Source organism: Sarcophilus harrisii, chromosome 6, assembly GCF_902635505.1.
Source record: "Sarcophilus harrisii chromosome 6, mSarHar1.11, whole genome shotgun sequence".
In the NCBI taxonomy this organism is placed as follows: Eukaryota; Metazoa; Chordata; class Mammalia; order Dasyuromorphia; family Dasyuridae; genus Sarcophilus; species Sarcophilus harrisii.
In genome coordinates, this window is record NC_045431.1 from 242716534 (window position 1) to 242744260 (window position 27727).

Here is a 27727-nt window from a genome sequence, read left to right on the forward strand (position 1 = left end):
GGAGAGGCCGGAGGCAGAGTTCGCTTCAATCACAGGCTTTATTCCTGTTTTGCCAAACACAAAGCCAAGGTTTAAATAACAGAAAAGGGGGCTCGCCCAGGGCACTGCTTCACACACAAGGGCTGAATCCCATAGGAAGGAATGGAGCCCAAAGCTGGGCAAGCTTCATCTCGGGGCCCTCTCCTCAAAGGCGCCTCTTCTTCCCATGTTGCTCTTCTTCAGGGACTCCAGCCCCTCCTGCCCTCCTCTCCAATGACCAGGGGGCCCCAAGGGTGCTCCCGAGGTTACCCTTGCCCAAGCACGTGGGCCCAGCAGCCTCTCCCCAGGCCTCAGGCCCCAGCCCAAGCCAACCACAGAGACCACTCCCATCCCCAGCCATGCCAGGAGCCCTGTGGCCACGGGTGCTCTGGGATGTCGCTCTATGCTGCCTCTCAGTCTAATGGGCTCCGGAGCTCATCACGGCTCACTGACTGAGGGATGATTTAAGGGGAGCCTTCTTGGGTTCCTGCTCCAAAGGACCTACAGAAGGAAAGGACACGGTGCTGGGACAGGGGAGGCCCCATGTTCCTCCAGCTGCCCCTCTCACGCTCTTACCCAGCCCAGGCTCCCTCCTCCCCTCTGCCTCACAGGCACTCCTCCCACTCAGCTCCCAGGCCCGCCTCACCCTCTTGGTCAGCAGCAGGCTCTGGTCCCTCCAAGATGTTATCTGAGCCATCCCATCCTGAAGGGGACAGGACAGTGTGGTTGGGAGAAGGGGAGGCCAGAGGACAGAAGGATGGAAGTGTAAAAACCAAAATGGGAAAAAGAGGCAGGGACAAGGAAGAGGGAAACTAGGGTCCACCAGGAGCTGGATGGAGAGCCAGTGTCTGCAGGGAAGGAACGTGGCCATCTCACCTTTCTTTCCAGAGCTGGGTGCCCCTAAAGGCCCAGGGCGACGCTGGCGGAACCGCTGGCGGGGGGAATCCCCGGGGCTGAAGGATTCAGAGCCCCTCACCAAAGGGAGCCGGGAGCTCAGCCTCCTCCGCTGCCCACCCGACAAGGTCTCATCCCGGAGGGAGAGAGAGCTCTGGGCCCTGCGCATAGGCCCTGGGGAAGCTAGACCGGGAGAAGACAGAGCAATAAGGAGGAGGATCACAGGAGAGGCAGGGGCCGGGCAAAAGGAGAGAGAAGAGATGGGTCAGGAGCCTGGGCACCTGCACCCACAGGCTCTTCTTCCCCACTCAAAACAATTCCACTGAGTACTTGCAGGAAGTTCCTTCCTGTGAGGATGATGAGGATAAGGATGGGGATGATGATAACAAGATCTTCTAAGATTTATGAGGAATTGACACAAATTTTCAGGGTTCACTTGTCAAACTAAGCTTCTTGAGGGTAAGGACTGTTTCAGAGTGCCTTGCACATATTAAGTATTTAATAAATATTCATGGAATTGAATTAAATAGATTATCAGCTAAAGGAGATGAACAGTTTCAAAAGAAGAAATGCGATACATCAATAACCAAAAGGAAGACAGCTTCAAATCATGAATAATAAGAGAAGGGAAAATTAAATCATCAAGTTGGTGAGACAATAAAATATAAAAACATTCAATGTCGGAGGGGCTGTAAAAAGACAGGCACACTTTAATATGGAGCTGGCAGAGCTAGGAATTGGTCAAATCATTCTGGAAAAAAGCTGAAAATATACTAAAAAAAGTGACTATCATTCATGCCCTTTGACCCACAACATATATGCCCTTGAGGGCAGGGTCTATTTAATGTTTTGTCTTTGGATCTCCAGAGCAGTCTTGGAGTAGACTGTGAGCTAGAGGAGAGTTTTTGCCTTTTCCTTTCCTAGTATCCTTAGTGCTTAGGATAGAGTTTAGCATCTAATAAGGCCTAATAAATGTTCACTGGCTAACTATAGTGCCTTGCATATAATAGGCATCTAATACTTTCTGGTTGGAATTATCCTGTACCTGATCCAGTGAAACTACAACTGGACATTTACTCCAAATTGATTGACGATAGAAAGTAACACACTAATATAAAGCAATAATAAAAGCAAAAAATAAAACTACCACCACTTTGGGGGATAACCAAACCAAAACAAAAAAAGAAATAAAGTCGGTGTCTATTGAAAAGGCAATAAATGGCTAAACAAAATATGTTATATGGATGTCATAAAATAGTATTGCTCTAGAAAGGCATATAAAGAAATAGAAAGGATTCAGAGAAGCACAAGAAGACCAATGTTAACTGATACAAAGGGCAGAATCAAGATGGCGGAGAGAGAAAAAGCCTTTTTGTCTAGCTCACCCAGCACTCTTCTTCCACGCTGACCAAAGTCTGACCGGGAAAGTCAAGGAGAAGTCATAATAAGTCATTTCAGTAAAGTTTAAGAAGACAAAGAAGGCTCCAGATATTGGGAACAGAAGCTGACCAGAAGCACTCATGGCAACAACAGTAGGAATTATTACAGTGCACAGGGACACAAAGAGGACCAAGACAGGGCATGAGAATGGGACAGCAAAGAAGAAAAAGATTTCAACCCAAATTTTAAAAAAAGATTGTTAAATTTTTTTTACATGTAATTGGGAAATATTTAGTGAAATAAATAAAGATTTTTTAAAAAGAGATTTCAGAGGATTCCTGAACCAGCACTACATGAATAAACAGGTGCCATCTGAAACTGTCACGCATAACCTCATTCTGGATCATAGATCTAGGGCAGAGAGTAGTGGTCCCCATCACAAGGAAACAGGAGTTCTCACCATGTACTAAGTTACAGAACCATAGCTCTGAGCACAAAAACAGAGGAAAGACAGTTCTAATCTCTAGCCCAGCACAAAAGCCCACAATGGAATAAACCAAGTCAGGAAACCAAGACCAAAGGAAATCCAGTGGTTCAGTCATCTGAACCTACAGAACAGTGACTAAGTCCAGTAGCAGTCTTCTCAGCCACACACAAGCCAACAGGCCCAAATCTGGGTCAGAAATCTGCCTATCTCAGAGCAGGACAACAAACAGATCTCTTCCTGAATCACACACTGAAAACTTGCAGGCCCCCAGCCTGAGCTATGAAAGCAGCAGAAGGACATAAAAAAATCAACTCTTTCCTCCCTCAGAAGAGCATAAAGCCCGGCACATTTAGAGTCCAAAATCAAAAATAGACTGGAAGGATGAGCAAACAAAAAAAAAGAACTTGACCATAAAGAGTTATTTTAGTGATAAGAAAACTCAGTATACAAGTCCAAAAGAAGAGAATGATCTAAAAGCATCTATTAGCAAAGCCTGAAAGAAAAATGCAGCCTGAACAAAAGTCCAACAAGAATCCTTAGAACAATTAAAAGAAGAGGTTTTTGTTTTTGTTTTTAAACCTAAAAACCAAATGAGAGCTATAAGAAAAAAAAAAAAAAAGATAAGACATTTAACAACTTCGGAAAGATTTTAAAATCTCATTGAAGAAAATAACTCTTAAAAATAAGAATTGCCAAGTGGAAGCTGATGAGACAGCAAGAACAATAACATAGTTTAAAAGACTAGAAAAATAGAAAAAATGTGAACTATTCTATAGGAAAAAAACTGATCTGGAAAACAGAGTGAGGAGAGATAATTTAAGAATCATTGGATTATTGCCTTTTCAATAGGGGGGTAGGGAAGGAGAGAGGAAGAGAATTTGGAACTCAAAGTTTAAAAAATGAATATTAAAAATTGTTCTTACATGTAGCTGGGTGAAAATAAAATACTAGAGGGCAGCCAGATGACACAGTGGACAGAGCACTAGCCCTGAAGTCAGGAGGACCTGAATTCAAATCTGGTCTCAGTCACTTAACACTTCCTAGCTGTGTGACCCTGGACAAGTCATTTAATCCCAATTGCCTCAGCAAAAAATAAAATAAAATAAAATGCTAGATAAAAGGAGAACAACAACAACAACAAAGAATGATTGGATTACTTGAAAACTATGAACAACAACAAAAAGAGCTTAGATATAATATCTCTTTCTGTTGGAATCTTTACAAACTGTTAAGCCATTGGAGTTGATAGAGACAATAATTATCCAATTTGGCATGGTTCAACATGATTGATTTGATCTTAGAAGAAGATATTTTGGGCCAGAATTTGAAACAAGGTACTAAGTACAACTGATGGAAAAGATGCTTGTGTTCACACCTTTAAAGAGTTCATAAGTATCTAAGTACTCAATGGAGTTCACACGTTTGGGAGAGTTTAGGATTTAGAAAGAGATATCCGAATTCACACCTCCCTTAGGGCCAGAGAGCATTCTGGGAGATAACCCAGAATCCCTCTCCCTCCAGAAGGAGGAGTTAACCTTTGGGAGATCATATATATATACAGGAAGTTCTGAGAGCTGGAGAGGTTTTTACTTGGAGTTGGAAAAGAGCACTCTGGGAGGAAGCCCACAAGCCCTATCTTTGAGGCAAGAGATTCATTGCATCTTCCAACTTGGTGCTGGCTGGAGACTAAAGAAAGCAGAGGCAGAAGCCAAGGACAAAGCTGCAAGAGCCTTGCAGAGAGATAGGCCTCTGAGCTAACCGGGCTATATTAAAGACACAATAAAAGATCTGAACTTTTATCACCTGGCTGTGTTTTTGGAAAAAGAACACCAACATCTTTCTTTTCTTTTTTTTCCCCTGAGACAATTGGGGTTAAGTGACTTGCCCAGGGTCACACAGCTAGGAAATGAAAAGTGTCTGAGACTAGATTTGAACTCAGGTCCTCCTGACTTCAGGGCTGGTCCTCTATCCACTGCACCACCTAGCTGCCCTGACATAATATTTCAAGAAGTCATTAAAGAAACCTGCCCAGATATCTTAGAACTTAGGACAAAGCAGAAACTAAAAGAATTCAGCAATCACCTCATTAAAGAAACCCCCAGATAAAATCTCTCAGGAATAGTATAGCCAAAATCCAGAACTCCCAACTCAGGGAAAAATACTGCTGGAAACTAGAAACAAAGAATTCAAGTACCCCAGAGACACAGTCAGGATTACCCAAGATTTAGCAGCCACCACTATATACGCAGAAGCTTAAAATATGATATTCCTGGAGATAACAGATCTAGGCTTGTAACTCACAAATAAACACATAAAAGCAGAAATATTCAATGCATCTCTTCCAATCATAATGTAATAAAACTGCATTCAATAAAGGGCCTTTGAAGCGTATATTAAAAATTAATTAGAAACAAAACTACTTAATCCTAAAGACTAGGTGGGCCAAAGAACAAACCATCGATACAATCAATAATTTCATTAAAGATGATGACACAAATGAGATGCCACAGCCAAATTTGTGGGATACAGCTAAAGTAATGCTTAAGGGGAGATTTCTCTCTCTACATGCTCACATCAATAAAAGAGAGGAAATACAGAGGGAAGAAAACTGAAGAGCAATACACTTAATGACGACAATAAAAAATGAATGCAACACCGAAAGGCAAGAGAATCTGACCAAATGCGATGGGCAAAGTTGGCTCCGGATGGCTGAGATCAGAACGCCCTTCTTTCCTTTTCCGTTAAAAACCGGTGCGTTTGGAAAAGTGGAAAGCCGCACGTGTTCTTGGACCCGACAATTTTGTTAAAAGTTAGCATCTACAGAGTACTTTACGGTCTGTAAAGCACTTCACACCCATTTTCTTGCTTTATCCCCCAACAAATCTCTCATGTTTTATAGATGAAGAAAAAGGACCCTAATCAACCAGTTATTCCCCATCAGAGATGGCGTTCAAATCAGAGCTGAGTCCTCTAGCCTCTCATCTGCCCACAGGACAACATGAACTCCCATCGTACAAGGTTTGACCTGAGAGAAGAGCTGAGGAAAAAGCACCTTTGCAGAAATGTGGGACTGAGGGTGTGGAATACTGCATACACTGTCAAAAACGGTTAAGGGTTGATTGGTTGGGCTGGACTAACTGGTTTTTTTTCCTTCTTCTTTTGTTCCACAGAGGAAGGAGGGAGATTGATATATTCAGAAATGACAGCAATTTAAAAACAAAAGAAATAATTATAGGAAGATGAAAAAGAAAGTATATATATAACTTTAGATATAATATATAATGTATATATATTATATATTTTGTATATATATATATACAAAATATATAATATATGATATATATGATATATGATCTATAATATATGATATATAATAACTTTTACCAGCCAGTAACCATGCTAGCTTCTCTGTGAGCCGGCCCTATTCTCTGACTTCTGAGGATTTCTCTGGAGGCTGTTGCTGCCGCTATTGCTAACAGATTGGATCGCTGGCTGGCTTGGAAACCAGGAAGGCCAAGGTTCCTGTCACTTCTCTGACGCGGTGACTTGGTTACCCTAGGCTAGTTTCTGAACTTCTCAGGGCCCCAGCCCTAAAGCTGCAGAGGAAACAGTTTGCATTGTCAGAGGAAATCCCCCACCAGCTATGCCCTGTGCCCATAAAACCACAGAGGCGAGAAGTATCCCAAGGTTATTATTAGTAATAGTGATAAATGATCGGTGATTCACCAAATGGCAAATTAGCACCATTGTTGTTACCACTCCTGCCTCCGATGCCAGCTCAGACGGGTCTCTAAGCCCAGGCCACCCGGGGCATGGGAGTCACAGGTCCTGGGTGGCCAGTTCCCTGATATGAGCCTCTCGGTATTCAGAGACATGAGGCTTCCAAGGAAGGAGACTCAGATTGGAGGTAATGGTGGAACAACAGAGTGATGATGAAGGTACAGACAACACAGAATGAGCCCCAGTCTCAACTCGGTCCCAGACCCACCTGTTTCACTGGCTTCCCTGCCCTCAGGGGGCTCCACGTCCAGGGGGCTTCCCAAGCTCTCAGTGCTGCCGGCTCCCTCGGCCCCTGGTCGGGGTCCTCCATGGAGACCCCCTTCCCTCCTGTGTCTCATCAGCCTTTTGACTTTGTCTGCCAGCCAGCTGCCTTTCCTTGGGGGGAGGAAGAAGGAGCGGAGATGGGGCACAGGGAATAGGGGGTCAAGGGCCCAAGACTAGGGGCATCTCTGGCCAGGGGCCTGCAGGGCACAAAGGTGTCCAGAGCAGATCCTGGAGCCAGAAGAGGAGCAAAGGTTGAGGTCAGAGGGGAGGACTCACTTGGTCCGGGGCAAGGGTCCAGGCTCTAGCACTCGGTACTGGTCCATAATCTTCTCCACCAACTTCTGCTTTTCTCGCCTCAGGGCATTGAGCTGGTCCCTGCAAGGAGACCAGAATGGGGCCGGCTCAGAGACGATGGAAGGGTCACAGGATCACAGACAAACAGCTGGAAGGGACCCAGATCCTGCTGTTACAGAGGGGGAAACTGAGGCTCAGAAAGGTGAAATAGCTTGCAGTTAGTTATGGGAAACTGTGCTCAAACACAGACAGTAAGGCTGTGGGGGCAGATTTGCATTCAGGACTTTCTAAGAGTTCCTCCCACTATTCTTAGGGGAATGGGAGGGGGTGGGATCTGAGCAGGCAGGGGCTTGGGGAGAGCAGGGCAGGACGACCTAGGTGGGGGCCCTCACAGGTACTCGCGCTGCTCTCGGTGTAGGTGGTCCCGGCTCTCCAGGCTGCGCTCCATGAGGCCCCGGTTCTCCCGGCTCAGGGCCTGCACCTCAGCCAGCAGCTGCCGATTCTCCTCCTCCTGGGCGGCCCTCAGCTCGGTCAGCAGCTGCCCCCAACCCAGCCCAGATGGCACATGTGAGGGCACAGCCCTTGGCCATGCCCCCAGCCCTTGGTCATGCCCCCAGCCCTTGGCCATGCCCCCAGCCCGCCTTCCCTGCTGCCCCGAGCCCCACCTGGCACTGGGTGGTCAGCCGGCAGACACTGAGGTCCAACCTCTGGTTGGCCTCCCGGAGGCCTTGGCCCTGGGCCTCCAGCTGTGCCCGCTCCAGCTCCAGCCGTGCCAGCCGGCCCCGCAGCTCCCCCCGTTCGCCCTGGAGCTCCCCGCGCTCCCTGGAGGCCTCAGCCAAGGACACCTGGGCCCTATGAGGAGAAGGTGTGGGTGGGGAGGAGCTCCCCTTGTCCTCTCCCCCCACAGCAGCCCCAGCAAGGATGAGGAGAGCCCGGGCCCAGCGTCTGGGGTAAGTGAGGGGCTCCGGAGAGGGAGCCCAGGGAGGCTGGGAGCAGGGATGGAGGGAGGCCAGGTCGGGAGTCAGCTAGGCTGGCACCTCTCGTGCTCGCTCTGCAGCCGCCGGAGCTCCTCCTCCAGGCCCCGCTGGTGCAGCCTGTCCTGGGCCAGCTTCTCCCGCTCTTCCTGCAGAACCACCGCCTGGGCCTCCACCTGCGCCCTTTGGGCCTGCAGCTGTTCGTGCCTGTGGGTTGGAGGGGAAACAGGAGACAGGTGTGTGAACAAGGATGTCCCGGGAGGGGGCACAAACCGGGATCTGGGCCCAGAGCCCTCTCGGGGCCTCGGTTTCCCCATCTGTCTAAGCAAAGTAGACTAGATGATAGCTGACATTCCTCATAGAAGGTAAGCTCCTCAAGGGAAGGGACTGGGCATTTGTCCGTTCTTTATATTCTTTCTGGGCAGCTGGGTGGATAGAGTACACGGAGGGGCTGGAACCAGGAGGACTCATCTCCCTGAACTCAAATCCTGCCTCAGGCACTTCTTAGCTGAGTGACCCTGGATAAGTCCCTTCACCCTGCTTGCCTCAGTTTCCTCATCTATAAAATGAGCCAGAGAAGGAAACGGCCAACCATTTCTCTATCTCTGCTGAGAGAACCCCAAATGGGGTCACAAAGTCACACACTGAAACAACTGAACAACTGTATACCCCTACCTTTGTACACAGTAGGTACATAATAAATGCTGGTCAGACCAGATGGTACATTCAGATTATGGAGATTTAATATTGGAAAGGACATTCAGGGCCGTCTAGTCTGACTCGAGGAGGGGGGAGGGAATAGCTTACCCAGAGCCACTCCATGGTAACTGTTAGATGCTGATAACTATTAGATGCTGACTGATTTTATTTTCCCCCCATGGGGGCCCTCCCCCCTCTAATATTCTAAGACTTCAGTGGAGGGGCAGAGGAAGAGCAGGGGTGGGAAGGGGCCAGTAGAGGGTTGGGAATGGGCCAGTGGGAGGGTGGGAAGGGGCCAGTAGGGGGATGGGAAAGGACCTGTAGAGAGAGAGGGAAAGAGGCCAGTAGAGGGATGGAAAGGGGCCAGTGGAAGGATGGGAAGGGGCAAGTGGGCTGGGCTCACCTGCCCTGCAGCTCTTTGTGGGTCAGCTCCAGCTCCCTCAAAGAGGCCTTCAGCTCCCGATGGCGGCCCAGGAGGCCCTCCAGCTCTGCCTCCTGCCGCTGCTGCAGTCGCCCCAAAGCCTCGTGGTCCCTTAGCAGCGCCTGATGCTGGACCAACTTCTCCTCCTGTTCCCGCCGAGCCCCTCGTATCTCCGTGTCCAAAGCCCCCAGTCTCTCCCTTAACTCTTGGCTCTGTTGCTCCAGCACAGCTTTCTCTGCCTGAGGAAGAGTTAGGAAGGATGGGAAGAGGAAGAGAAGGAAGAGAAGAGGAAAAGGGTGAGGAGGAAGAGAAAAAATAATAATCATCCTGCAGCAGTGTAGTGGTCAAGCTCTCAGACAGAGAAACTGAGGCTGCAGCTGACCTGACTGACAAAGGGCATACAGGTCTCAAGCTGGAAGGGGCACCACAAACCATGTGGCCCAAACCCCTCATTTTTTGGAGGGAAAAAAATTGAATTAAGTGCCCCAGGTTACATGGGTGAGAGATGAGATTGAACCCCAGTAGACATTAGGAAGATCGGGCTGTGTTGGTCTGAAGAAGGCAGTTAGCGCAACATAAGGAAGACAATAAATAGAACCAGTCATTTTAATAATATACATTTTAAATAATGCGATTATACCGAGAGATGCTGAAAAGCCTTTTCAATACTATTTTAATGTTTGGACATTCATTTTGTGAGATTTTGTGTTTCAAATGTTTCTCCCTTGCTCCCTTACCTCTCTCCTCCCCAAGACAGCAAGCGACCTGCTAAATACATGCTACCCTTTTAACATATTCCATCTTTGTCGTGTTATACAAGAAAAATCAGACCAAAAGGGGGAAAAACCACAAGAAAGAAAAAAACAACAAATCAACATGTTAAAAAAAAAAGTGAAAATATTATGATTTGGCTGAAAAGACTTGACAAAATCCAACATTTACTTCTATTAAAAATCTGCATAAATCACAGAAATGAGTGGACTTTCTTTAAAATAGCAAATAGTAATTATCTAAATCCAAGAGCAAATGTTACATGTAAAGTTAGAGGGTTTTCCCATCAGATCAAGGTAAATCAAGGACACCCTGCATCCCCACTACTGCTAGAAATGAGAGATAGTTATAACAAAAAGACAAGGAAAAGAAACTGAGGGAATAAGCATGGGGAAAGAAGAAACAAAATGATCGTTCCGCAAGTCATATAATGGGATACTGAGAGAATTTTTGAGCACCCTCCAAAATTAATTTAAATAATTAATAATTTCAGCAAAGTTGAAGGCTGTAAGATAAATCCAAATAAATCATCAGCATTCTAATACATACAACCAACAAGACATAACAAGAAGAGCCGGAAAGAGAAATTCCTCTCGAAATAAATACAGAAATTATAAAATACTTAGAATAGAAAAATTCTAAAAAATCTTAGAATAGAATAAAGAATCTACTTTAAGTATTTTATATACTTTATATACTTAGAATAAAGTAGATTCTTTATTCTATTCTATAAAGTATAAAATACTTAGAATAGAATAAAGAATCTACTTTATTCTAAGTATAAAATACTTAAAGTAGATTCTTTATTCTATTCTATAAAATATAAAAAATATATAAAATAAAAATAAAATCTATTCTAAAAAATCTTAGAATAGAATAAAGAATATACTTTATCTTCTAAGTAATTTATATACTTTAGATATTTAGAATAAAGTATATTCTTTATTCTATTCTATAAAGTATAAAATACTTAGACTATTTCTAACAGAAATAGAGACCTGCAGGGATGGTGACACAGATATATAATCCCTGCTCCTGGGGAAATCAAGGTTTATAAATCACTTAAGCTCTGGAGTTCTAAATTGCACTGGGTTAAGGCAAATGAGCTTCTCAAGTCTGGCACCAAAATGTTGAGTCACTGTTGGGGGAAGGGCACCAGGCTGTCTAAGGAGGGGTAAAACAGCCCAGTTGAAATCAGAGTAGCTCAAAGTCTCTGTGCCAATCAGAAGTGGAATCAGGACACTGTATTTCCAGCCTGGGCAAGATAAAGAGACCCGATCTCAAAATATAAAATAAAAAGGAGGAGGAAAGGAAGGAAGGAAGAAGCCTGGATAGAGAAACATTAATTGTTCATGAGTAGGAAGAGTCAACATAATAACAATGACAATATTATCTAAATGTATTCAGTGCTGTTCCAAATCCACATAAAAAATTAAAAAGAAAAAAAAAGTATTTGGAGAAACAAAAAGTCAAAAATCTCAAGGGCAATAATGAAAAAAAGTAGGAAGGAAGGGATTCTATCAGTGCAGGATCTCAAATACAGCACTATGGGAACATAAAGCAGTGGACATTAAAATGATTGGATCTGGGTCTTTAAAAAAATGAAGCAGAACAGATTAAGTATATCACATACAACAGAAAACAAACACAGAATCATCACGTCATAAACTCAAAGACCTCAGTTACTGGGGAAACTATCTTACAAAATGGAAAGAGAGAGGACTGTAGGAACTGAGTATGGATCACAACATAACATGCTCACTCTTTTTGTTGTTGTTCGTTTGTATTTTGTTTTCTAACTCATTTACTTTCTTTTTTTTTTTTAATCTGATTTCTCTCGTGCAGCGAGAGAATTGTATAAATATGTTTATACATATTGGATTTAACATATATTGAATTGTTTGCCATCTGGGGAGGGGAGGAAGGAGGAGAAAATCTGAAACACGAGGCTGTGCAAGGGTCCATGTTGTCAAATTATCTGTGCAGTTATAAAGTTCTCACTTCCAAAATATGAAAGGAATTGATTCAAATTTGTAACAATAAAAGCCATTTCTCAACCAATAGATAAATGGTCAAAGGATATAAACAAGCAGTTTTTGAAGCAAGAATCCAAGCTATCAATTATCTTGTGAAAAATTACCCGTGTGTATGTTTTGAAAATAAAAAGCTTTATTAAAAAAAAAAAAAAAACAGACACTGGCCACCACAATCCCATAATAATTAAAGTATTTCATCCACATCAAAAAAAAAATGCTGGGAAAACTGAGCAGCAGAAATTAGTTTTACTTGGGCAGAGCCCAGCCCCCCGACTGACTGTATACATATACCATGTACCAAGATAAGCTCCCAATGAATACATGACTTAGACATTAATAGTCACCTTATGAACAAGGAAGAAACTACCTCTTGGACCCATGGAAACGAAAAGACTTCCCGACCAAACAGATGATGGAGATGCTAGCCCAAGATAAACCGGACAATTTAAATTATTGCAAATTTAATTTTTTTGCATAAACCTAATATAGTGATGATTAGAAAGGGGGAAAGTAATAAGGGAACAAATCATGCTACAAGTTTCATTTCCAAGGAACCGATTCAAATTTATAACACTGAGGGGCTTTCCTCAATAGGTAAGCGATCAAGAGATATGAGCAGGCAATTTCCTACGGAAGAAATTCAAGCTATTAAGAACCATGTTCTACATCACTAAGAGTTAGAGAAATACAAATTAAATTTGAAGTTCCATCCCACCCCTATCAGATGAAGCAACATAATTAAAGAGGAAAATGACAAACGTTGGAGGGGCCGTGGAAAAATAGGCAGATTAATGCCCCGTTGCTGGAGCTGTGAATTATTGGTCCAATCATCGGAGAAAGCAATTTGGAACTATGTCCAAAACAATTACCAAACTCTGCATGTCCCTGGAGCCAGTTAGCTCCTAGGCCTCTACTCCAAAGAAGTCAGAGTAAGAGGGAAAGACCCTATATGTGCAAAAACAGTGTTTACAATAGCTTTTTTTTTTTTTTTTTGGCCACCAAAAAAGGGATTTCCTCTCGAGGAACGGCTAAACAAATTATGGTGTAGTATGGAGTGGACTCCTATTGTGCTGTAAAAAAAATAATGAGAGGTTTACAGGGAATTCTGGGTAGTACAAATAGAAGCAGAGGAAAGAGAGCAGAGGCAGGAGGATACTTTATACAATGACAACATTATGGGGAAAAAAAAGACTTTGAGAGACTTCAGAACTCTGATGGAGACAATGGTGAGGCACGAGGCCAAATGAAGGAAAATGTCAAAATTCTCCTCCCTCAGAGGGGACAAATGCAGAAAGAGACACTGTTTCTGATGCGGCGAGTTTTATTTTTGGTGAGGTTTTTGTTTTATTTTTGAAAGTTTGTTTGATGGGGCAGCTAATAGAGGACCGGCCCTGAAGTCAGGGGGACCTGAGTTCAAATCTGCCCTCAGACACTCAACAATTCCTACCTGTGTCACCCTGGGCAAGTCACTTGCCCCAATTGTCTCAGCAAAAAAAAAAAAAAAAAAAAAAAAAAGTTTGATGGAGGAACAGGAGAGAGAGAGAAGGGACAGATTTGTTTTTTAAATACTTGTTACTTGAAAAAAAAAAAAAAACGTTTTAAAAGGAAGAAAAAAGTGTCCACAAGCTGTCAGATCAGGACAGAGGTCCACTGGGACCCACCTTTATTTCAGATCTTATGCTTTCCTTGATGGAGAGAGAAAGGAAGAGGGAGGGTGGAAGAGAGAAGAGTGTAGCACAGAGAGGAGATGAGAAAGATGAGAAGGTGAAGGCGGAAGATGATCATGGGGTCATAGGGATTCCAGTGGTCACCTGGAAATGAAGGCTCATCAAAACATGTGCCAACTATTTCAAAGTCCGAGTCTTTTTGTACAGCAAAATAACTGTATGGACGTGGACACATATATTGTATTTAATTTATACTTTAACATATTTAACATGTATTGGTCAACCTGCCATCTGGGGGAGGGGAGGGAACGAGGGGAAAAGTTGGAACAGAAGGTTTGGCGATTGTCAATGCTGAAAAATTACCCATGCATATATCTTGTAAATAAAAAGCTATAATAAAAACAGAGAGAGAGAAAAAAAGTACATGAAACATAAAAAAAAAAAAAATGTGCCAAAAGTCACCCAGTGAGCAGAGCCCAGCCCCCCTGACTGACTTAGGGGGGAGGGGGAAGAGAGGAAGAAAGGGACCGTCCCAGAAGGCAGAGGGGTCCTCCCTGGCTGGGCCAGGGACTCACCTGGAGGTGGCTGCTGTGCTCCTGAGCCCGACTGCTCTGCAGCTGCAACTCCTGGACCCGGCCCTGCAGAGTCCCCAGCTGGGCCTCCAGCTGCCTCAGTTGCCCCTGTAGAGCAGCCTTCTCGGCCGCTAGGGCTGCGTTCTGTCCGGGGAGGAGAAGCAGGTCAGGTCCCGTCAGCTCACCCGTCCCAGCACCGCCCTGCCAGGCCCCGACTCACACTGCGCTCCACCGTGATGAGCCGCCCACTCAGGGTCTCCTGGGCCGCCTCGGCTGCAGCGGGGGCCTCTGCCGCTCTCCCTGGCCCAGGGGGGTCCTCTGCCTTCAGCCTCAAGGAAGCCTGTTGCTGGAGCTGCAAGGAGAGCAGCCCCCGGGGGTCAGCACTGGAAGGGGGGGGGGACCAAGGAGGGGGACAGCCCATGACACATAGAAATGTGCTTATTGGTCAACAGATCGGTCAGCTCGATGAGGAATCATAATTAACCACTGAATGTCACTGACCCTACAAAGGGGACCGACCGCCCACCAACGGATCAGGCCCCTCATCACTGGAAATGGGGTTTTTATGGCAAAAATCCTGGAATCCTTCTCCAACTCATTTTACAGATGTGGAAACTGAGGCAAGTAGAGTAAAGTGACTTGCCCAGGATCATGCAGCTAGCAAACCCTGAAGCTGAATTTGAACTCCAGGCCTGGCATTGTATCCGCTGAGCCACCTAGCTACCTGAACTTTAAGCCTAGGAAAATGGAGGGATGAACGAGGGATTCTGAGAAACATGAGATCTGGATGGACTGATTCAGAGGGAAGTAAGCAGAGCCAAAAGAATGAGCAACAACTTAAATGAAGAGACCCCTAAAAACAGTTCCCCAAGAAGCAGCTGAAAAACCATTAGGGCCTACAAAGCAGCCGGAGCTCTCTCGCCTCTGCAGAGAGGTGGGGGGCAAGAGGGGCTGGATGCCGAAGACATCGTCAGACAAGCTCACTGTCCCAGGTGTCTTGGCTGAACTGTTTCTGTGATGATGATCGCGAAGGGGGAGGAATTACATCAAGAAATTGACATCATATGTAATGATGTAGAAATAAATTTTGAAATTAAATTTAATAAATGAAGGGCCAGACGGTGGTAAGGAAGAAAATCAAAGGGCAGAAGGGGAGGCTTTGGGGTGGAGGCTGACGTTGCCATGACTGTGGGGTTACGGCTTCTCACCTGATCCTCCAGGCCTTGGATCCTGGCCTTCAGAGCCATCATTTCCTCGTCCTTGGCAGCGAGAGCAACGCGAGTCTCTTCTTCCAGACGCTTTTGCAGAGCTTGGGACGCCCTGTCCGGGGATGGGGGAGGAAGGACATCATGCATCCCCCTCGTGCTCACTTCCAAACCTCAGTCCCGCCTTTCTAAGGCGAAACCCTGTGCCATCTCCCTCCCAGGCCGAAGCCCCAGGCCGAAGCCCCAGGCCGAAGCCCCAGGCCTCGACTCAAGTGTTGCAGAGCAAGAGGGACCGTCCTGAGACAGGAATCCCCCTCAAACATGCCCACTGGGCGACCGTGCAGAGGTGAACACCTCCAGGGATGGATGACTCGCTATCTCCAAAGCAGCCCGTTCCACACTGGAACAGCTCAGGTGGTTTGTCCCACTGTCAAGTTGAAATGTCTTTCCCTGGGCCACCCTCTCCCAGCACAGAGCTGATGTTCCCTCTTCCTGCTCTCTCCTCCTTCCTGTCTCCATTCTCCAGATCCCTCCTGGGCCCAGACCCACCTCTCCTGCTGCTTCTCCTGCTCTCTCAGCTGCTTGTCCCGATCCTGAGTCACCCGCTCCAGCTCCGAGCGCAGCTCTTCCAGCTGGCTCTTCAGCTGCTGACTCTCGACCACTCTCCCCTGCAGCTCCTACGTGATCAAAGACTAGAAGCTTAGAACCAGGAAGGGAAAGTGGTCAAGCACCATTCCACTCAGTTTAGCTTAAGGGAACTTGTTGGGAAAGGGAGGCCAGAGACCATAGGAAGAAAGCTGGGCCGAAGGACGGTGAAGGAACAGAGAGGGCCGGGAGCCAGGGCAAGCCTTGGACTGGATATTCCAAGATGCGGCTCACACCCTGTGGAACCTTTATCATCAAGTCTCCAGGGAGCCTTTCAAGGGAGAGACTGTGATGAGTTGATTTCCTTCAAGGCCCGTCCTGGGCCTGACATTCTAAGACCTTCAGAGTCTGTGTTTCCTTGTCTATAAAATGAAGCCAGAAGTCTCTGCCTTGTGCTCCTCACTACCAGGGCTTAGCACAGTGCCAGGCATGCAGTGAGCACTTAATGCATGTTTATAACTAATTGACTGAATTAAAGAGGGAGGAATGGGGCCATGTCCTAGTATTAGTAGTAGTAGAGTAGTAGTAGTAGTAGTAATAGTAGTAATACAGTAGTAGTAGTAGTACAGTAGTAGTATTATTAGTATCATTACTATGCAATAATAAGATTACAGGACCTGGTGGCAGGTTCAAGTCCCAACTCAGACACGATGAAATAGGCAGATCTCAGGCAAGCCCCAGGACCTCAGGGAGCAGGAATGCTTTGGGGCAGCACCTCCTCTATCTACAACCCCTCTCTAGCAGTTCCATCAAGTAGCCAGCAAGCCTCTGCTTGCAACCCCAACAAGGCAGTAACTACAGAATCCCTGCAATCTGCAGACCTGAATTCAAGTCCAGACTCTGCAACTTAGTAACTGAGAACCTGGGCAAGTTGTTTCCTCATCACTACAGCTTTTTCTGCTTAGACCTAGAAGGCAAAAAGGAAAGGAAGACAGCAGAGAGGCAAATTTCCACTCTGTAGGGAAAACCTTCTGAACTGTAGAAAAAACTTCTGAGCTATAGAAAAGTGGATTAGAGGAAACGAAGGGAGGGAAGAAAGGAAGAAGAGATGATGGGAAAGGAAGGGGAGGAAGAGGAAGTGACAGAAAAGGAAAAGGGAGAAGAAGGGACAGAAGAGAGTCAGGAAGGGAAGGAGAAGGTAAAGAAGGTCATTGAGACATTTCTTTTTTAAAATACAAAGAAAGAGAGCTGAAGGAAGGCTTCCAGAAGGAAGCACAAACTAGAAGGACAGCTTTGAAAGTTACAGGCTGGATGTGTTATATACTTAAAAAGAAAAGACAAGCTGGACATAACAAGAGACTTTTTTTCAGTCCTTTTAGTATGTGGAAATGCTTATTTCTTTTTAATATGTTAAGTTCAGAATGAAAATACATTTTCTTAAAAAAGAACTAGTCTAATTGATTTCACAGAGAAACTTGTCTCACTTTATAGAGAAGTGGGAGGGGGAAGGGGAAAGGAAATGGGGAGACTAATAGAAGGGAAAACAGAAGTAGTAGGAGAAAGGTACAAGAAAGGGGGTGCTATAAAGGAGGAAGGCAGTTTGAAGGAGGTGGTGGGCAGAAGCAAAATACTGGGGAGGAGGAAAGAGGAAAAGGAAAAAGGAAAGCATAACTTGGGGTAAATAAAAGGGCAGGAAATACAAAATTAGTTATTTTAACTGTGAATGTGAATGGGGTGAACGCTCCCATAAAACAGAAGTGGACAACATACTGGGTTAAAAGCCAGAATCTTACATTATGTTGTTTACAAGAAACACATTTAAAGCAGAGCGAGACATACAGAGTAAAGGTAAAAGGTTGAAGCAGAATCTATTATGCTTCGGGTGAAATAAAAAAAGCAGCGGTAGCCATCCTTATCTCAGATCAAGTGAAAACAAAAGTTGATCTAATTAAAAGAGATAAGAAAGGAAACTATATCTTGGTAAAGGGTAGCATAGATAATGAAGCAATATCAATACTAAACATATATGTACCAAGTTGTATAGCATCCAAATTTCTAGAGAAGTTATGAGAGCTCCAAGAAAAAACAGACAGCAAGCTATACTAGTGGGGGATCTCAACCTTGCGATCTCAGAACTAGATAAATTGAACCACAAAATAAATAAGAAAGAAGTTAAGGAGGTACATAAAATTTTAGAAACATTAGGTATGATAGATCTTTGGAGAAAATTGAATGGAGACAGAAAGGAGGTTTCTTTTTCTCAGTGGTTCATGGAACTTATACAAAAATTGACTGTGTATAAAAAACCTCAAAATCAAATGCAGAAAGGCAGAGATAGTAAATGCAATGTTTTCAGACCATGACACAATAAAAATCACATGCAATAAAAGGCTAGGGGAAAATAGACTAAAAATTAATTGGAAACTAAATAATCCTAAAGAATGAAACAACAAATCATAGACACAATCAATGATTTCATCCAAAAGAATGGCAATAATGAGACAACATAACAAAATTTGTGGGATGCAGTCAAAGTGGTTATTAGGAGAAATTTTCTATCTCTAGATGCTTACTTGAATAAAATAGAGAAAAGAGAAAATCAAGAGAAAAAAAGCTAGGGGAAAAAAAGAACTATTCTAGTCTCCTATTGTACAGATGGGGAAACAGAGGCCTGATGGGAAATGACCAGTCCAAGGCCAACCAGCTGGTCAATGGCAGAGCTGATCATAGAGCCCAGGTCTGGACCCAACACTCTTGTATCTACACCACCTGGCACTGGTTGGTGAAGGAAGAGAGGAGACATGGCTAGTCTGGTGGAGCTGAGGGTCCCCAAGAAAAAGAAGAACAAGAGTGAGTGGGGATCCAGCAGGCCTCAGACCAGAGGTGTGGCTGAAGGGGTGCCATTACCTCTCTCGTTGTCTCCATCACCTGCCGCTCCTTTTCAGCCTGGTCCCGCAAGGCTCGTGCTTCACTCTCCAGATCCAGCAGCTTCTGCTCAGCAACCTCTGCGCGGGTCCGCAGCCTGGGTCCCTCCCGTTCCCATTGTCTTCGTTCCCGTCCAGCAGCTCCTAGAGCCTCTGCCAGAGCCTCTCGCTCCCGCCCAGCAGCCTCCAACTCTCGCCCAGCAGCCTCTAGGGCCTCCCGAAGCCCATCTCGTTCCTGAGCCTCAGCTTTAGCCTCAGAGTGTGCCTCGGCTTCAGCCCTCCTGGCCAGAGCCAGCTCCTCCCCAAGTCGGGCAGCTTCCTCTCCCCGGGCCTCCAGCCTCTTCCCCTGGGCCTCCAGCTCACCCCGAAGGGCTTCCCGCTCCTGCTGAAGGCTCTCTATCTCCCTTTCCAGAGCCTCCAGCCTCTGTCCCTGGATCTCTTGCTCTTCTCTCAGAGCTTCATGTTTCCCCTTCAAGGCCTTCAGCCTCTGCTCCCCAGCCTCCACCTCTCCCTTCAAAGATTCCCGTTCCTTCTCCAAAGCCTCCGTAGCCCTCTTCAGAATCTCTATCTCCATTTTCAGAGCCTGCTGTTCCCTTTCCCAGGCCCCAGCTTCCTCTACTGTCCCCTTTTGAAATGACTCTTTCTCATCCTGGAGCTTGCACTCTGGTCTCTGATCTTGGACCAGGGACTCATTTCCTCCATGTTCCTCATCTCCCTCCATCGTCTCCGGCTTTGGACTGGGAGGCTGGTCCCCTGGCTGCCCCTCATGCCTCAGTCCCAAGGGTTTATGCTTGGGCTCTAAGACCCTCCTTTTCAAGTCCCCGGCCTCAGCCTCCAGTTCCCCTTCTAGCCTTTTCCCTTGGAGCTCTTCTTGGACAAGCTCCCCTTCTGGGTGCGGTGGGGTCAAGGACAAAGGGTCCGGGTCCTGAGCTCGGACTGGCTTCTCTGCCTCCCCAGAGGCGTTCGCCTGGGCCCCTGTGGAGTGTAAGGGCCCAGAGCACTGGAGCACTGGCCCTTCTGCAACTGGCAGGGATTTTTCATGGCCATGAGCAATGCCCGAAGGCCCCAAGACCTGACGGGTTTCCTCCAGTCTGGTGATCTCTGATTCTTCATCTTCCACCTCAGGCAAGGGAGGCTGGGAAAGACACCCAGAAGTAGCAAGGGCCCAGAGGGGAAGGGCAAGGTTTGGGAAATGGGGCCAAGGGGTCTTGGGAACTGGGCCGCGTTCCGCTGACATACCTGGCTCCATCTCGCTGCCTTCAGCTCCTGAAGCTGATCTCGCAGGTCCCGGTTCTCCTGCTCCAAGCTCCGCAGGCGTCCTGCCTCTACTGCTCTCACTTCGTCCTGCAAGGAGGGGGCCCAGAAAGGCTGGGGCGCTACGGGAGGGAGAAGAGGGCAACATCAGGACCTGCTGAGAGCTCTGGAGCCCCACTCCCCAGAGGCAGCTTGCCTCCCTCTGCCCACAGCTGCAGCCCTCCCTGCCAAACGGGCCCAGAGTCCTTGGTGGCCGCTCGAGGAAGACTGAGCCCTGGCCGGAACTCAATGTCTTCCCCTCTCTTCACCCCTTTGGCTAAAGCCCAGAAAAGGGAGGGTTCGGATTTAGAGGCAGAGTCGGACTAGGAAAGGCACCAAAGTCCCGTTCTTAGGCACCCAAATTTGGCAAAAATGGAACCCATGACCACCCATAACTTTAACCCAGTGCCCGACACTTAAATTAATAAGTTCTTGTTGACAGAGCGACAACAACTGTGTAGAAACAAATGAGCTTGGCAGCTAGAGAATCTGTAGCTTCCCAAGAATAATTCATTAAAACAGAAAACAGGGGGCAGCTGGGTAGTGCAGCGGATAGGGCACCAACCCTGAAGTCTGGAGGACCTGAGTTCAAATCTGACCTCAGACACTTAACACTAGCTGTGTGATCTTGACACACACCTCAATTGCCTCAGCAAAAACAACAACAACAAAAACTCAGAAAATGAACCTTCATCTTCCACCTCAGGCAAGGGAGGCTGGGATAATAGCCAACTGTGAAGCACTCCGGTAACCCGTGAGTCACTATAGTCACTGATCTCTCCTCCCGCTTGACCAAAACGTCCTAACTACTTGTGGTGTGACTTTTTTCCCCACATCATGAGTCACAAAGTCAATCTGGGTTCTTGCTGCTTGCCCAGAAGCTAAAACTGCCGGGTACAGCTCTGGCTGGGAAAGGCTCTTCTAGACCCCGGCTTCGGCAACTGGTTCCCTAACCCATAGGGGATCTCAGACTGAATGTGAGGGCCGCAAAACCACGATTTATTATCGGTAAGTATTTGATGTGTGGGACCATACCCCAAGTCGTGTAAAATTTCTCAGGCAAAAAGATTGGAGCAGAAAAAATTTAAGAAGCTAAGACCAATTGGAAACTAATATGGCAGAAACTAGGCATTGATCCATACTTAACGCCGTACACCAAGATAAGGTCAAAATGGGTTCATGACCTAGGCATAAAGAATGAAATCATTAATAAATTAGAGGAACATAGGATAGTTTACATCTCAGACCTGTGGAAGGGGAAGGTCTTTATGACCAAAGCAGAACTAGAGATCATTACTGATCACAAAATAGAAAATTTTGATTATACCAAACTGAAAAGTTTTTGTACAAACAAAACTAATGCAGACAAGATTAGAAGGGAAGCAATAAACTGGGAAAATATTTTTACAGTCAAAGGTTCTGATAAAGGCCTCATTTCCAAAATATATAGAGAATTAACTCTAATTTATAAAAAATCAAGCCATTCTCCAATTGAAAAATGGTCAAAGGATATGAACAGACAATTCTCAGATGAAGAAATTGAAACTATTTCTAGTCATATGAAAAGATGCTCCAAGTCATTATTAATCAGAGAAATGCAAATTAAGACAACTCTAAGATACCACTACACACCTGTCAGATTGGCTAAGATGACAGGAAAAAATAATGATGATTGTTGGAGGGGATGCGGGAAAACTGGGACATTGATGCATTGTTGGTGGAGTTGTGAACGAATCCAACCATTTTGGAGAGTAGTTTGGAACTATGCTCAAAAAGTTATCAAACTGTGCATACCCTTTGATCCAGCAGTGTTACTACTGGGATTATATCCCAAAGAGATTATAAAGAAGGGAAAGGGACCTGTATGTGCACGAATGTTTGTGGCAGCCCTTTTTGTAGTGGCTAGAAACTGGAAACTGAATGGATGTCCATCAGTTGGAGAATGGCTGAATAAATTGTGGTATATGAAAATTATGGAATATTACTGTTCTGTAAGAAATGACCAACAGGATGATTTCAGAAAGGCCTGGAGAGACTTACACGAACTGATGCTGAGTGAAATGAGCAGGACCAGGAGATCATTATATACTTCAACAACAATACTATATGATGACCAGTTCTGATGGACCAGGCCATCCTCAGCAACGAGATCAACCAAATCATTTCCAATGGAGCAGTAATGAACTGAACCAGCTATGCCCAGAAAAAGAAACTCTGGGAGATGACTAAAAACCATTACATTGAATTCCCAATCCCTATATTTATGCACACCTGCATTTTTGATTTCCTTCACAACCTAATTGTACAATAATTCAGAGTCTGATTCTTTTTGTACAGCAAAATAATGTTTTGGTCATGTATACTTATTATGTATCTAAGTTATATTTTAATATATTTAACATCTACTGGTCATCCTGCCATTTAGGGGAGGGGGTGGGGGGGTAAGAGGTGAAAAATTGGAACAAGAGGTTTGGCAATTGTTAATGCTGTAAAGTTACCCATGTATATATCCTGTAAATAAAAGGCTATTAAATTTTAAAAAAAAAAAAAAAAAAAAAAGAAGCTAAGACCAAATTTTCCAACAGGGGAAACTGAGGCTAGAAGGGGCTAAGTGAGTTATCCCAGGGTGTACAGGCAGGAAGAGACAGGGAAGGAAATGGGCCTTTGATTGCAGATCCCACTGGATCTTCCCACTAGACTGAACAGCTGCTCCCCGCCCCCTCCTCTACCCTGGAGACCCCTCTCACCATCCCCCGGAGAGCAGGGGCAGGGCTGCAAGGTCCGGCTCAACTCCGCCTCCAACTCCACGTTCTCCTCCACCAGCTTGTCCAGCTGTTGTCGGGTGGATTCCAACTCCTGGGACGCCCAAGAGAGAAAGGACTCCTTGGCCCACCCACATGGCACCCAGAAGCCCACTGGTGTCCGTCTGGGCCAGGGGTCACGGAGAAAGGAGCTGCTTGGTGGGGAAGCTGCCCGGGGTCGGGGTCACCTTGCCCTCACCACTTGGGCCTCCCCGAGCCGGGCCCGCAGCAAGAGGTTCTCCCTCTGGGTCTCGTGGAGACGAGAGCAGCGCTCCCGGGCGGCGTCCAGCTGCCCCTCCAGCAACGCGCGGGCAGCCTCCAGCGCTCCCGACAGGGCCCGCTCCTCCTGGGGAGAAAGGGGCGGATCAGGGACGGGCCTGCTCCCAGAGAGCAACTACTCCAAGCCCCTGACTGTGCAGCAGGGGAAACCGAGGCCCCGAGAGGAGAGGGCTTGTGCTGTTAGCAGCAGAGTGGGATGAGAACTCACCCCTCTGGCTTCAGTTCTTGGGTTCTCTCTACAAGCCAGCTCGGCCCTCGGCAGGCCCCACACATAATAAAGTAGTTCCCACTTAGTGGTGGTGAACATGTGCAGAGCCGCCATACATGACGTGACTGGTGCCTGCTCCCATGGTCGCCCCCCCCCCCGCCCCCAGCACGAGCCAGGAGTCGGACCTGTGGCTTTCTGGCCATCCCATCACCCCTGCTGCCCCTGAGCCCCCGAGCCGGAGTGGGACACTGAGAAAGGCCCGTGCGCTGAATCAGCCGTGTGCCCTCAGACAGATCACTTCTCTGGGACTCAGTTTCCCCATCTGTCAAATGAAGGATCCCCTGGACCTCACTTAATGACCAGCCCCTCACCCTCGTTCTCACCTCCAGCTGGCCCTTATAAGCCTCGGCCGCGTGGAGCCTCTCCCGGCACCTGCGCAGCTCCTCCTGCAGCCGGGGCAGGCGCCCGGCCCGCTCCCGCAGCGTCTCTGCCTCCTCCCGGTACACGGCGGCTCTCCTGGCCTGGCCCGACAGCACCTGCGCCTGCGGAACGAGGGGGAGCCTGGGCCTGGGGCAGCGCAGGGGGCTGAAGTCCCGCAGGGAGGCCGGCCAGGTCTGGGGGCAGGGACTGAGTGGGAGCAGGGAGAAGCAGAGCAGGAGACCCCGAGCAGGAGGACGCAGCAGCAAGGGTGGGGGGGCGGCCTACCTCCTGCCGCAGCCTCCGAATCTCAGCCTCCAGCCCCTGCACCTCTCCCTGGGAGTCCAACAGCTCCTCAGCCTTCTCTTCCCTGGGGAAAGGGGGGTGGAGGCTGTGAGGAGATACTGTGGCCCAGGGAGACCCCTGAGAACTCGACCCCACCCTTCTCACTAACTCCACCCATCCCCAGTTCTGGCCCCTCCCCTTCAGGGCCCCCTCCCCAGCTCCGGCCCCCCTCCCTCGGGCTGCCAGCACGCGGTCACTCACAGCTCCTGCCTCAGCCTCCTGAGCTGGGCCTTGGCATCTGCCAGCTGCAGAGTCAGGTGGTGGGGGGGGCCCTCTTGAGGGCCCCGCTTGGGGGTCTCTGGCTGGAGGGAGAGCAGTTCTTGCTCCTGGAGCGTCTCTGCCAGGCGCTGAGAGGGTGGAAGCGGCGCCCTGTGAGCTCGGGAGTCGCCCCGAACTTCTTCCTCCCCCCACCCCAATGCATAGACTGCTACCCCCTCTCCTTGGACCCAGGACCACTCCCTCTGCCCCCCAAGATGCCCCAAATAACTGGTTATTATGAGGATTATTGCTGCAGCCCCAACCTCCGCTGCCGGATCCCAGCCCCTTCCCCAGGGCCCCAGCGCCCCCCCTTTGCCCGCCCTGCCCCCTCCCAGCCCATCCTGACCTGGGCGGCCCGGTCCCGCTCCCGCGCCAGCTTCACCAAAGCCTCCGTGTGACTCCGGAGCAGCAGCTCGAGCTCCGGGCCCGCCAGCTCCCCCGGCTCGGGCCCGGCCAGGCCCAGCACCACGCCCGCACCCGGCTGGCTCACCTGGGGACGAGGGGAACCAGCTTGGGGCTAGCCCAAGAACTCCCGCCTCTGCCGCTGGGGACACGGCCCCAACTGGGCGTCCCCCTGCTCTGCCTGGCCCCCAGCCCAGCTGGAGCCCCAAACCGCCCCCGCTCTGTGCCCCCTCCTCCAGGAAGCCCTCCCTGCTTCTCCAGCTGAGACTCCTCTCTGTCTCCTCAGTGGGCCTCAGAGACTGGAGGGGTCACTCCTCCCATGCAGATGAAGAAATGATTTAGAGCCTCCATTTTAGTGTAAGAAGGGCATGGAGCCGGCCTCTGACTCCCACAGAAATGGAGGCATGTAGAGGCTCAGTCACCCAAGACCACAGGGAACCAGCAGCAAGCTGGGATTTGAACCTGGGCCCTCGGGCCCCCCTGTTCTCTTCCTATAACCCTCTCTGTGACTTTAGGCCCAGGGTCTCCCCTCCCCCTGGACATGCTACAGACTCTTCCCCCCCCCCCCCAGAGAATGGAAGCTCCTGGGAGACAACCCCTGCTTTGGGCCTGGCACGTGGCCTGGTGTGGGGCAGGCTCTAGGAAGGGGCATTTGGGAGACAGCGAGGGCGGAGAGACATGAGGTCATTGGGCAATAGTCAGAGAACCTGAGTTCCAGGGCTGGGTCTCCCTCCCCAGCTCCCTGCCCGGGACCTTCCCACCTCTGGCCTCAGTTTCCCCAAATAGAAAAGAAGGGGCAGGCAAGATGACTGTAGGCTCTGTCCAGCCGGGCCCTCGGATGCTGGAGGGGGAGGGGGGAGGAGGGAGGAGCAGAGGGACAGGCAGGAGCGGCGGCGACCTACCTCCTGGATGGCGGCCGCCAACTCGCTCTGCACGCCCAGGCTCAGTCCTTGGATGTGCCGGATGAAGAGCTCCCGGTGCTCACACTGTGACAAGAGGGGGAGGGGATCCCGGGCATGGGTCCTCGGCCAATCCGCCTGCAAAGATGTCCCCACTTCTCCCACTTCTTTCCCCTTGGGTCCCCCAGACCCCTCCCCCAGTCCCTGACTTGGGCCCCAGGCCCCCCTTCCTCTCTCACCTGCACAGAAGCCCCCAGCATCAACTTTAGGATCCCCTCCAGCTCCTCTATGGCTTCCTCTGCAGGCCCAGATAACAAGAAGTGAGCAGGGACACCGGGCAGATGCCAGTAGGGAAGGGGCCGAGGGAGGGGGGGAGACACGGAGGGAGGGGGACATGGGGGGGGGCGCGGGGGTACCTGAGAGCGGCTCCAAGCCCAGCATCTGGAGGTCTGGGGGCGGCGCCAGGATCAGCAGCTGCAGTTCTTCCTGAGGGGAGAGGGGGGAGAGTGCCTCTGGAGCCGGAGGGATCCCCGACACCCCCAGATCCAGACCCCATGGGGGACAGAACCCAGAGAGGCTGAGAGCGGCCTGAGCTCACACGGCCAGGCCTGAAGTTCAGACACCCGACGCCTTTTTCCCTATGAAGGGGGTCGGAGTGACCACTTCTCCTGCCCCCCTGCCCTTTATGTCCCCCCCTCTTCCCCCCACCCCGTGCCCGGCTGCCTCTCACCTGGTAGAAATCTCTCAGTCGAGCCTGCAGGTGGCTCAGGCGCCGAGCCCGGCAAGCCCCAGGGCCCCCCTGAACTCCGCCCAGGTGGAGACTCCCTCGGGAGCTGGGGGCTCTGTGGGGGGGGGGGGCAGACATCACCCAGAGGCAGGGGCAGGTGATTTCCTGCCCCCCCCCAGCCCCTGGCCCTCTCCTCCCCCCCACCCCCTCCCCCCCAGTCCCTGGCCTTCTCCTCCCAGGGCCTCCAGATCTCCTCCTCGACATCCAGGACCCACCCCAGGCTGGGGCTTCCCCTGCACCCCCTTACATGAGCCCCATGACCCGGTGCAGCAGAGTGCCGTCACTGAGCCTCAGGAAGCGGTCCTCAGGAGCCAGAGGCAGGTCTTCTTCCTCCTCCCCATCTTCCTCCTGCTGCCCCTCCCCAACCAGGCCTGCCAGGCCCTGCACCTGTGGGGGAGAAGATTGGACTCAGTGGGACCCTCCTCCACCCCCACCCAACTGGCTCGGGGGAGCCTGCCCAGCGCCGTGAACTGCCTGGATCTCCCTTCTCGTGGTGCCCTTACCATCCTGGGACCTTCCTCCCCCACCTCGGCACCACATCCCCTTCAGTCTCCCCCCCCTTACTTCTCTCCCCTCCCGTCTACCTCACCCAGGTGGCCAGGCTCCCACTCAGGAAGTCCCTGAGCCTGGGCCCCACGCCCCCAGCCATTCCCGGGGTCCCAGCCGGTCCGGGCCCTGCTACCGCTACACCTGCCCCTGAAGAGGAAGAGGAAGTCCCCAGGGGGGAAGGGGACACCCAGTCTGCCTGATTCAGGCAATGCGGCTTCCTCCTTCCGGTGGTGAGACCGAGGCCGGCCACTCACCCCCCCCCCATCCCATCCCAGGTTTAGGGGGTTTCTTGAGCCATAAGGATCCCCTGAACCTACCACATGCACCCCTCTCCCAAGCTCTTCTCCCCCTAATTCTCACATCTTGATAGTGTAGACCTCCCTCCATCTCCCCTCAAAAAAAGTAAAGACATAGGAAACCATGAGACTTTTTATACCAGGACACCCCTGCCTCTCCCTCCACCCCACCCTAAATGCCCGCTGTTCACTGCTACAGAGCCAGGAGCTAGAGATCCTTGA

The 27727-nt window shown here is 48.9% G+C and overlaps 1 protein-coding gene across 2 annotated transcripts; it reads right to left on the reverse strand.

Moving 5' to 3' along the window:
- CCDC88B (coiled-coil domain containing 88B) lies at window positions 1-27355 on the reverse strand. 2 transcript variants are annotated; one of them, XM_031941405.1, is made up of 27 exons: window positions 27250-27355; window positions 26908-27047; window positions 26604-26715; window positions 26290-26359; window positions 26113-26171; window positions 25877-25960; window positions 24919-25062; window positions 24516-24661; window positions 24258-24339; window positions 23936-24094; window positions 23265-23411; window positions 23012-23120; window positions 20211-20347; window positions 18955-20106; window positions 16012-16139; window positions 15466-15577; window positions 14478-14609; window positions 14261-14401; window positions 9194-9450; window positions 8155-8298; window positions 7783-7969; window positions 7510-7655; window positions 7100-7198; window positions 6768-6934; window positions 895-1095; window positions 665-721; window positions 1-519 (listed from the first exon to the last, which is right to left on the reverse strand). In XM_031941405.1, the coding sequence occupies exons 1-27, from the start codon at window positions 27307-27309 to the stop codon at window positions 464-466; spliced, it is 4428 nt and encodes a 1475-aa protein (XP_031797265.1). In that variant the 5' UTR covers window positions 27310-27355; the 3' UTR covers window positions 1-463. The 2 variants fall into 2 exon arrangements, with proteins under 2 accessions (XP_031797265.1, XP_031797266.1); XM_031941406.1 differs by having other exon boundaries at window positions 27245-27324.
- Window positions 27356-27727: the final 372 nt, after the last annotated feature.